Here is an 11,402-nt window from a genome sequence, read left to right on the forward strand (position 1 = left end):
TTTTCACGCAAATTCTTCTGCTAGTTGGGGTTTAGTCCAAATCTGCATCCTTTCCTTCAAGGCTCAGGGGTCCAAGATTATCTTCTGTGTCTGTATTAATTGGTTACCCTTTTCTTTGTTGAAGAGGGTCTGTGCAATCCTTCTGCCTAGTCCGCCATCTTGCCCCACCTCTCAGTCCCTTTTCTTTTGATTCTCCTATTTATCTTTCAAGATTCAGTTTAGCCATCCACCCAGAAGCTTTCCTTCACCACTCCACTGACATCAACACCAAATATTTATTGAGTGTCTATTATATGTCGGTCCCTGTTCTAGGACCTTGGGATTCACCAGTATACAATTCAGAAAAACATCTCTGCCCTTGAGAAGATTACATTCTATCAGGGGGAGGGGGAGGAGAGGCAATAAATGATAAGTATAATAAATCAGTAAATCATACGGTATGTAGGAAGGCAGTAAATAATATGGAGAAGGAAAACCGAGCAGGATAATGGAGATCAGGAGCGCCAGAGAGTTGGGGTTGGTTGGGTTTACGATTTTAAATAGCCAAGGTAGGCCTCATGGGGAAGGTGACAGTTGACAAAAACTTAAAGGAGATGAAGAAGTTGGCTATGCAGGTATCTGGGGGGAGAATATGCCAGGCGAGGGGATAATAAGTGCAAACGTTCTTAGGCAGCACCGTGCCTGATGAGTTCTAGAAACAGAGGAAAGGAGTGAAGGGGAGCTGCTGATTTAGAGCCCTGTAGAGCTTGCCTACCACAGGGCATGAGCAGAGAGGAATGACATGATCTGCCTTCTGATTTTATAGGCTTACTCTAGCTGCTGTGTTGAGAATAGAATATGGTGGACACATACAATAACACGGAAACCAGACAGGGGCTATTGCACTAATTCAGATGAGATTATGACAGCTTGGACAAGGTGGCAGCAGTAGGGGTTTAATTCTGGCCATATTTTGAAAATAGAACCAACAGGATTTGCTGAGAGACTGGATGGAGTGTAAGAGAAGGAATGTTTCTGAGGGTTTTTCTCTTCCTTTTTAAAATCTAAGCTATGCACTTACATATGAGGTGAACATTTACACTAGGTTGATACACTCCTTGGAAAGAACCATCATGGGAGAAGAGAAGAGCAGTGTATGCACAGGGAGACAGCTCAGGGGGCAGGAGTGCATGGAGGGAAGGATACAGGGAAGGGGTAACTATGGGGAGGAAGTGGGAGGGGAGCTGTTGCATTGTGGTAAACTGTGGTCAATGTCATGAGACAAAGTGTATGTGAACTGCTATATGGAAAGTGAATTTGCTCTGTAAATTTTCACCCAAATCACACACACATACACACACACAAAATCTAAGCTACGCATTTAGACTGTACATTCCAATTCATCATATTGTGTTGTAATTATTTTTTCCATTTCACCCTGCACTAGGCTGTCTGAGGCAAGTGTTATGCTGTATTCACAGCTACATTCCCAATGTCTATTCAATAAATATTTGTTGAATAAATACGTTTTAAGTGTGGCAAATGTGAATTTATATTGGATCCAACACTGTCTTTACCATCACCTACAAAGGCATATTTTGCCTGAAATATGAAAATCTGTTTGCTGATATCTGCAGAAAGGCTAGGTCAAACATTCCATCTAAAGGGTTCAGGCTCTGCATGCTGACCTCTTTTTCATGGCTGTATTAGTTTTCCATTATTCTGTAGCAAACTACCACAAACTTACAGGGTTAAAAAAACATACACTTATAAACTCACAATTTCTATTGGTCAGGAGTCCAGAAATGGCTTAACTGTGTCCTCTGCTCAAGGTCTTACTGACCATCTCATCTGGAGGCTTGACTGGGGAGCAATCTGTTTCCAACCTCATTTAGATTGTTGGCGGAAGAATTTCCTTGTGGTTGTAGATCTGAGGGCTTTAGCTTTTTGCTGGCTGTTGGCTGAAGGCATCCACCATTCCTGGAGGCCCTCTGCAGTTCTTTGCTATATGGGCTTCTCCAAATGTCCGTTACTTCAACAAATCTACAAGGAGTCTCTAGGTTCAGTCTGTTAAGAAGGAGTCTTATATAACATAAAGTATTCATAGGACTAATAGTCCATAAGTTTTGCTACATTCTGTTATTTAGAAGCAAGTCAAACGTCCAGCCTATACTCAAAGAACATCACACAAAAGTGTTAACACTCACTGCTGTCAAGTCGGATCCGACTCATGGCGACCCCTCCTTGTTTTTCCTCGGAAGGAAGGTTGGGCAATCCTACTTCCGTAGTGATACTGCCTCGGAAACCCAAGGAGGGGTCGCTATGAGTCGGGGCCGACTCGACGGCACATAACAACAACAACAACAACATCACTACGGAAGTAAACTGCAGTATCACTATGGAAGTAGGATTGCCCCATCTTCCTTCTGAGGAGTGGCTGGTGAGTTTGAACCCTCAGCCTTCAGGTTAGTAGTCTAGTGCCTTAGGCACTATGCCACCAGACCTCCTTAGTGTTAACACTGCTGTTGCTATGTGCCGTGGAGTCGGACCCGACTCAGAGACCCCTCCTTGGGCTTCCGAGGCAGTATCACTACGGAAGTAGATTGCCCCATCATCCTTCTGAGGAGTGGCTGATGGGTTTGAACGGCCAGCCTTCTGGTTAGCAGTCAAATGCCTTAGGCACTAAGCTACCAGAGCTCCGGTGTTAACACTAGGAGGCAGGAATCATTGGCGATCACCTTAGGGTCTGTGTACCACATAACTATCATCATTAGAAATGCTTTGTTTTCGTATTTCAACAATTCTGACATAGTGTTAGTGCAACTGAACAGCTGAAATTTTTATTTTACTTAATATTACCCATTGCTGTCAAATCATTTCTGACTCATAGGACAAAGTAGGCCCTACTGGGTTTCCAAGACTATAAATCTTTACAGATGCAGATTGTCACATCTTTCTCCCTCTACATAATACCAATTAATTTATATTAAATTTAATAAGTGATACTCAATTCCATTATAGGAAAATGTTTAAGTGTGTTTGGAACAACATAGGTGTGAGAATCTACTTTTTAAAAAATTTTATGAAATCTAAATACTGGTCAGATATTTCCATGAAAATTTAATATCTGATTTTTTTTTTTAAGCAGTAAGCAAAGCAAAGTTTATTGATACATTCTCACAGACAAGAACAGGCATCCACTATGCCCTGTAGATAGCCTAATATATGAATTGAGATGTGCTGTTAATTGTAAAATACATTGCATCTCAAAACCATAGTATGAAAAAAAGATGTAAAGTATCTCATTAATAATTTTTGATATTCATTACATGTTAAAATAGTATTTTGTATATATAGAGTTTTTTTTAGGGTTAATTAAAATAATATCACCGCTTCTTTTTTAGAGATATGCTGTTGTTTTATTAGCTGTGCTTATTTTATTATTATTACTTTTAATGTGGCTACCAGAAAATACGAAGTTACACCCATGGCTCCCTTTCTATTGCTGAAAGATAATACAGAACTTTTGGGCTTGTTCTCAAAGAGTTTACAATCCAGTTGAAAAGACACACCACCAACTTTAGTTAATAATACAAGGCAATATCCTATTAATGTCAAACAATACATATTGTAGGGGCTCAGGAGTAAGCGAGTAGTGCGAATCAGCAAACTTTCGACAGGCAGGATCCACTGGGCTGGCAAGGCAGTCTTCTGGTCTCCCCCGCCCCGCTCGCGAACGCGCCGCGCCTTTTGACCCCGCTGTCGCGCCGTAGGCCGAGCTACACGCCTGGAGGTCGAGATGGCGGATGTGTCAGAGAGGACGCTGCAGGTGTCCGTGTTGGTGGCCTTTGCCTCCGGAATACTTGTGGGCTGGCAGGCGAACCGGCTGCGGAGGCGCTACCTGGATTGGAGGAAAAAGAGGCTGCAGGACAAGCTGGCGGTGACACAGAAGAAACTAGATCTGGCCTAAGACCCGTTGCCGCCGATCTCCGCCGTCCCCTCACCTTACCCACGCGGTTGCTACTACTGTCCCGCGCTACCTTGACCCCGGCTTGCCGCACACCCTTGCTTACTGTGCCAGGCTCTTCTCTGAGTGGCGATGAACAGTACAACATAGTGGCACTTAAGGTTAGGCGGATGTTTTGGGGAAGGAGGCCTTGAGGAAAGTGACAAGTTCCCACAGAAACCAGAAAGAGGGGGGAAGTTTTGTTTTTCTTAATAATTGGTCTTTGGTGTTGTGGGAGCTTTGTTGGCGCAGTGGTTAAAGCATAGGGCCGCTAACCATAAAGTCGTGGGTTCGAACTCACGGAGAAAGATGAGGCTGCCTGCTTCCGTTAAGATTTACAGCATTGGAAACCCTATGGGGCAGTTCTACTCTGTCTTGTAGGTGGCTAAGAGTTGGAATTGACTCGATGGCAGTGGATGGTTTTGGTGTAGTTAACTTCACTGCGCGTATTTAATGGGAAATGTAATACGTGCAAATGTAATACGTGCAAAGTGTGGTTGCACCTTAACATTACAGTTCAAGATGAAAATACCAGAAAGAATGAGAGAAAATAAGGACGGATCTGCTGTGTGTGGGGGGTGCCTGCCACCTTTTTTCTCTTACCATTCTTTTTCATAACATCCCAGGTAGCACTATAGTGCGAATTTGGATTCCTATTTTGTAATCTTCAATCCGAATTCTTAAATTATTGAATGAGTGGTGAAGTGGAAAGAGCAATGGCCTGGAAATCAGGAACTTTGCATCTAGTCTTAGCTTCTCAACAGAGCTGTGCATCACAAATTTTTGGGGCCGCAGTTTTCTTATTTGTGCCATCAAATCTTGTAGTTCATGCTCTAAGTCCAGAATACAATAATTTGAAGTTAACAATGGTCTATTTCTAATGTTTTCTGTTTGTTTGTTTGTCTTTTGTTTCCAACAGCATGCCAAAGATGGATATAGAACACTGGAAAGAAATACTATCTTCTTGCACTTCATGAAGCAACTTTATTTTTAAAATAAAAAATGTAAACATTTGTGAACCTTTTTTCAAAAAGGGAAGGAGTATAGAGTTTTCTTGTTTGCCATTTAGTTTACTGGGTCAGGAGTCCTGGTGATGCAATGGTTAAAGTACTCAGCTCCTAACCAAAATGTTAGTGGCTCAAACCTATCAGCTGCTCCATAGGAGAAAGCTGTGGCAGTCTACTTCTGTAAAGATTTACAACCTTGGAAACACTTTGGGCATTTCTACTCTGTCCCACAGAGTTGGTGTGTATTGGAATTGACTCAATGGAAATGGGTTACTGGGACAAGAAAACTGGTTTCTCAAAACCAGCATATTAGTGTTTTGGAGCTGATACTGTCTTATGAAAACCTATGCTAGTTACTTGGTATAACCACAAAGCAGAAAGATCATTATGGGTTTCTTTGGTCTTTACTGGGCCTATGTGAGAATGCATGGGGGTGTCTAAAAACAACTAAGTTTGGGTAAAGTATGTAAGACCTTTACACTTCTTACACAGTGTACTTTAAGTATAGAATATAAGTTTCTATTGACAAAAATCTCATTTATGGAATACGTTTGTGAAGGAAAAACCCTTTTGAATAGAACTTAGTGATAAATGCCAACCATATCTAAAAATCAAGAGTGACTGACCAAGTCCCTTGTTACTTTTATCTGCAGGGGTGCTTTCTAGAGTGCTGCGACTAATAGGGAGCTGCTGTGAAATCACGTCTCAGTAAATTTAATAGCTCCATATTAGCATAAGAACATTCACAAAAATTATTTTCACAGAAAGCTATTTTTACTTTTTATCCCATTTTACTGTGGCCATTCTGCTTTATTATTTCAACTCTGTGTGTGTGTGTGAGAGAGAGACAGAGAGAGAGAGAGTATATGTGTGTGAGAATGCAGTACTCAAGGACTGAATTATGGCTCTCAGAGATTCATCCCATCTGGGCTGTAGTTTGCTGAAGCTTTCTAGTCACCATCCTCCACTGAGGCTCAGAGTTGAGGAGCTTTGAGACAAGATAGGTTTCTTGAGGCACATGCTGTCCCCAGAGTGTTGAAATGTGCTAGGTTAAGCCTTTGAGTTGTGATAGATCTAGTTCTGCCTGTTTAGGACTATGCGTGCACCACTCTGCTTTCCTGGTGGACCTGGTCTTTGCAGTGTTGATTCCTTTTTTCCTGTTCCTTCTCTGCAGCACCCTGACACACTTATCCCCTGCTCCTGTCTCACCTCAGTGTTCTTGTCTTCCCTGTCCCTCTGGACATGTGCTACTCACCCCCAAATCTTGTCTATGTCCTTATGTTTTTCAGCTACCCCATCCCACTCATAGTCTTTCCTTCTGCCTACTGCCTCTTTATGTTGTGCTTGTGTGTCCCAGCCCTTTTGTGCAATTCTACTTGAATTGGGCAAATTCAAGCCTTCCATCCTTTGCCTTCCTTAAATGTTTTTTTTTTTTTTCCTGAAAATTCTGTCTTGCATGGAGTTGTTACTCTTTCCATATTAGCCAAAATTGGCAACCAAGAGTTTGGGAGCTAGGCCTTAAATGCCAGTCACGTACCCTAGAAATGATAGACTATTGACTTACTGAAATGCATAAGCCCCCCACTTGTCACTCGTATTTGATCACAGCAGCTAGCTGTCTTGGCCAGTTTTCTGACCCTGCCTCCCTTCCTGTCCTATATTGAGCACCTCGTATCTTCTACCCCATTCTGTATCACAGCAGCCATAGTCTGGACCTGTTGTCACAGGCTTGGACCTCATTGTTACATTGTACTTAGCACCTTTAGTCTATGGGTAAAACTTGCTGAGGACAGCTCCCATCCTCCATATCTCCCACTCTGCACTTACAGAACTGCCCACTCTGGTGGTCTCACCTTCCAATCCACCTCATCAATCATCCTGGACTCCCTGATCAGCTTAGACACCATCCTCACTATCCACCACTGTTTTTGTCCTTTTGGGCCACCACACTGTCCAGAGATAGACACTCCACCTTCCTCAGTTGGCCTACTATAAATGGGTTCTAATTGTAATTGCACCTCTCTGGTTTCTCAACAGTGTTTCTCTACATTCCTTGAATTTCCAGTGTACATCTCTCTTCTAGTAGATCAGTTTCAACCATAAGAGAAGATAAAGGCCATCAAGAGGGCAGTCCTTCATCTTTCCTCTTCCTAACAATAGTTCTGTTTAGAGTACTGGTCTTCAGTGGGGCTGTAGATTGTAATAATCTGGAGAGCTTTGAAAAATACTAATCCTGCATCTCACTTCTAAGACATTCTGATTTATGTAATTTAGAGTATGGCCTGGGCATTATGGTTTTCAAGGCTTTCCAGGTGATTGTGATGCTGAGTTGAGGATGAAAACTGGTTTTGAGGTTCTGTTTCATTAACTTTCCTTTATCAGAAAAGAAGACAGGTCCTATGCAAGGGTGACTCCTCTCTGGCCTCAGTTTATTAATACATTTAATATATTTTATAGCACTCAATATTTTCTTGTTTTTTATTATAAACATTTTTAATGGAAATATTGTGTCTATTAAGTGAACTTTCCTCTTAAGTAACATGAGCCATAATGGAGAAATTAAAATAAAGACATAAGCTACAACAAAATAGACAATATTAAGTGTTAGCAAGGATATGAAAAACAAAAACTCATGTGCTGCTGGTATAGTATAAATTAGTATAACCATTTTTGGAAACTAGGCACTATTTTATAAGGCTAAATATAAACATGTCCTGTGGCCCAGAATCACCAAAAGATGTGCCAGGGTATTAGCACTATTTATAATAGCCTTAAACTGGAAACTACCCAGATGTGCAACAACAGTAGGAAGAATGAATATATTAATATTTCGTACAATGAGATACTAGAGAGCAATAAGAATAAACTTTAGCCACATACAACAATATAGATGCATTTTGTGAACATGTTGAATGAAGTGAGACATGAGTATACAATGCATGATTCCATTATAAAATCCAAAAACAAACAAATTTTTGCTGGTAGAAAGTTTTTACTTGTAGTGGTGATGAGGAAGTTCTTAATTTGGGTGATGTTACACGGGGGCTGGGTTGTGTGTGAAAATTCAGTAAGCTGGACACTTATGATTTGGACACTTTTCTCTATGTATGTATTGAAAAAGTACCGAAAGCATGGTGGGAATATGGCAGCCTAACCTGTAGAATCAACAGCTGTACTGAAGACCATTGTGTGATTCATCATTTGGAAGGTCAGCTCAGATCATCATTCTTCATTCACATCCAATCTTAGTAGAGTTGGATGTATAGAATGCAGTTCTGTTTTGGGAAATGTTATTACAACTTCCCTAAGAGTCAATGTCCTGGGTGATGCAAACAGTTAATATGCTAAGCTGCTAACAGGAAAGTTGAGAGGTTGCAGTCTATACAGAGGGAACTTGGAAGAAAGGCTTGGCAATCTGCTTCCAAAAAATTAGTCATTGAAAGCTCTATCACCCACAGTTCTCTGATGCACTCAGTGGCCAATGAGTCATAATAACCTAGAGGGCAACTGGTTAATAAGAGTCAATGTAAAATATAAATTCCTCACACACTTGGTGTAGAAGAAGGTAGGAATTATTCTCACAGAACTCAAGATAGGCAATGTGCAAAACGAGAATGAAATGAAACTTAAGCAGTATCCCAAATAGCAAAGAATTTAAATTGTCTTTTGGGGTCCCAGTGTGCACCAGAACGATGTGTCCCCAGGAAGGCCATATAGGAGACTGAGTCAATGGGAGTTTAAGATGCTCAATTTGTATCTGAAGGTTAGCAAAATTGGTATCGGAAAATAAATATCACGGAACAGCACCCATACCATAAAACAGCAGAATGTAGTGATACTACTGTTGTATCGTGGGACGTGTCGTTTCCGATGTCGTGGAATGTTCGCTCTCATTCCGCACCCAAATCCTGTGGAATTAGCGAGGGAAAAAATGACTCCATGGGCAGTGACCCTGAGCCGAGCGCTCAGGGCGTGCGGCGTCAGAGGGTGGGGGCGAGGGGCATAGATAGGCTGGGAATGGATGGGTGGGGGTACTACAGGGATTGCCCCGACACTTGCCTGCCAGGCCACCGGGGCAGGTTTGCCTGCTCTGGAAGGCAGGCGCGCAGCGATGGCGTCACCTTAGGGCGCCGCCTCCTTGGTTTCCCTGGCGACCGGTACCCCGTCGCCACAAGTTGGGCACCGCGGTGAGGGAGATGCTGGCTAGACGGCCGCGCGATCCCCTCCAGGCCCTGCACCGCCGCAGCCAGGAGCTGAAGCAGCAGGTATAGTTTGGCTTTTCAGCGAGGGGACCTGGACAAGATGAGGTGGCACAGATCTGGCGGTGGGCCAGAGATGGGGGTTCAATTTCACTGACTGCGCTTTACTTGCCGTAACCCCACCCTAATCATTGAAGTCTACCCTCAATCCTTCTAACTTCCCAAGTTATAACTCCTCCTTCCCATCGCCCCAGCACCAAACCCTTACTCTAAAGCATTGAGACTCCCAACCCAACTCCAACCACAAGCTAAACCTCGCGAAAATCGTGACAACACCCACCAGCCCTAACAAGTCCCTCAACCCACCACGCCTCCAAATCCACACTTTTAACAATTACCATTTTCAACCCAACTCTGCGCCCAACACCTCTCTCCACGCCATGGCCTCTTTCCTTAGGGCATTCTTCCAGTAAAGTCTACCTGTTACTGCTTCACGTTAGTTCAAGCGAAGTAAGTGTCAAAGAGTAGTCTTAACATGTAGGAAGAACACTGAAATCCTAAACTGAGCAAAAGACATGAACTAAAGAGGAAAGACAAGTGACAAAAGAAAAGTTACTGTAAAAAACTAATCTAATAATTGCAAAGGAAATAAAATATAACAGATTTTAAATCACATTACTCTGTGCTAGGGAGGGTTGATGAATCAGGTCCAGCATTTCCGGAAAGCAGTTTGACAAGATGTAGCAAATATTGCTGTTTCTTATCTTGATAATTCCATTTCTAGGAAATTACTATACCAAAAAAAAAAAGAAAAAAGAAAACCCAAATTCACTGCCCTGTAGTTGTCCTTTGGACTCATAGTGACTCCTCCTTGGGTTTCCAATGTGGTATCTTTACTGAAGTAGATTGCCCAACCTTCCTTCCGAGGAGTGGCTGGCTGGTGGATTTGAACCACCACCCTTCTGGTTAGCAGTCAAATACCTTAGGCACTATGCCAACAGTGCTCCAAGAATTTACTATATGTAATAATAATAACAAATTTAAAAAGGAGCTCTAGTGGCTCATTGGCTAAGGCATGTGGCTGGCTGCTACCCAAAAGATCAGCAATTGGAATCCACCAGCTGCTCTGTGGGAGAAATATGAGGCAGTCTAGTTCTGTAAAGTTTTACAGCCTTGGAAACCCTATGGGGTAGTTCTGTGCTGTGTTGTAGGGTTGCTGTAAGTCAGAATCAATTTGATGGCAGTGGGTTTGGTTTTAGGTTGGTTTATCTTTTCCACATAATTATAGAAAAGAGACCAAAAGAGCTGTGTGCCTCTTTTGTGGGTACCTTAGCAAAGTTACATGTAATATTTGGAAAAGTCAAGATACAAAAACTATAATAAACTAATTTAATATATTCGTACAATGAATACTACTCATGAATGAAAAGGAATAAACTAATGACACATACAGCAATATAGAAATATCTTAAAGACATGATGTGTGAAAGAAAGATTACATAAAAGAGTACATACTATATGAATCCATTTATGTAAAGTTTAATAGCAGGCAAAACTTAAATTATGGTGGAAAAAAATTAGAACAGCTTTGTCTCTGGAGGCATGGGGTGGGGATTTACTAGAAGGGGTATGAGGGAACTTTCTGGAGTGATGGTACTTTTCTATATCTTGATAGAAGTATGGGTTACACAGATGTACACATTTGTCAAAACTCAGTAATTCTTCAGATTTGTACATTTCGTTGTATGCAAATTTTACATCAAATATGAAACTTTAGTGGTATCCATGGAGCATTACTTAGGAAGAAATGTATTGATGACTGCAATTTACTTTGAAATGCATAAAAATGAGATAGATTGATGCATAGATAAAGGATAAATAGGTGATAAAAAAGGTATAGTAAAATGTTATTGGTACGATTTAATGACAGATACAGTCTGTGGGTGTTCATGGTAAACTTCGAAGTGAATACTCAAACTGAAATTAAACGTGTTCATTGTAAAATATTGGGAAAAAAGAAAATTGAACTTTTTTTTTCTAAGGTGGTATGATTAACAGTACAATAGTTTAAACTGTCTCCATTTATTGTAGGTTGATAGTTTGCTTTCTGAGAGCCAATTGAAAGGAGCTCTAGAAGCCAATAAAAGGCAAGATATTTACCAAAGGTAAAGCATGTTAAATTATTTAAAGTTTTTTTTTTTTTTTTTTTTT

The 11,402-nt window shown here is 41.3% G+C and overlaps 1 protein-coding gene across 1 annotated transcript in view; it reads left to right on the forward strand.

The window, feature by feature from the left end:
• Positions 1–9,188: 9,188 nt before the first annotated feature.
• The window catches only part of NPHP1 (nephrocystin 1), a 147,590-nt gene continuing 145,376 nt past the window's right edge, over positions 9,189–11,402 (forward strand). Inside the window, exons 1-2 of the mRNA XM_007959516.1 lie at positions 9,189–9,257; positions 11,283–11,356. Of these exons, the coding sequence (XP_007957707.1) occupies positions 9,189–9,257; positions 11,283–11,356 (143 nt within the window). The remainder of the gene's footprint in view (positions 9,258–11,282; positions 11,357–11,402) is intronic.

This window comes from Orycteropus afer, unplaced genomic scaffold, assembly GCF_000298275.1.
Source record: "Orycteropus afer afer isolate SDZICR_OR568_19922 unplaced genomic scaffold, OryAfe1.0 scaffold00017, whole genome shotgun sequence".
Lineage (NCBI taxonomy): Eukaryota > Metazoa > Chordata > Mammalia > Tubulidentata > Orycteropodidae > Orycteropus > Orycteropus afer.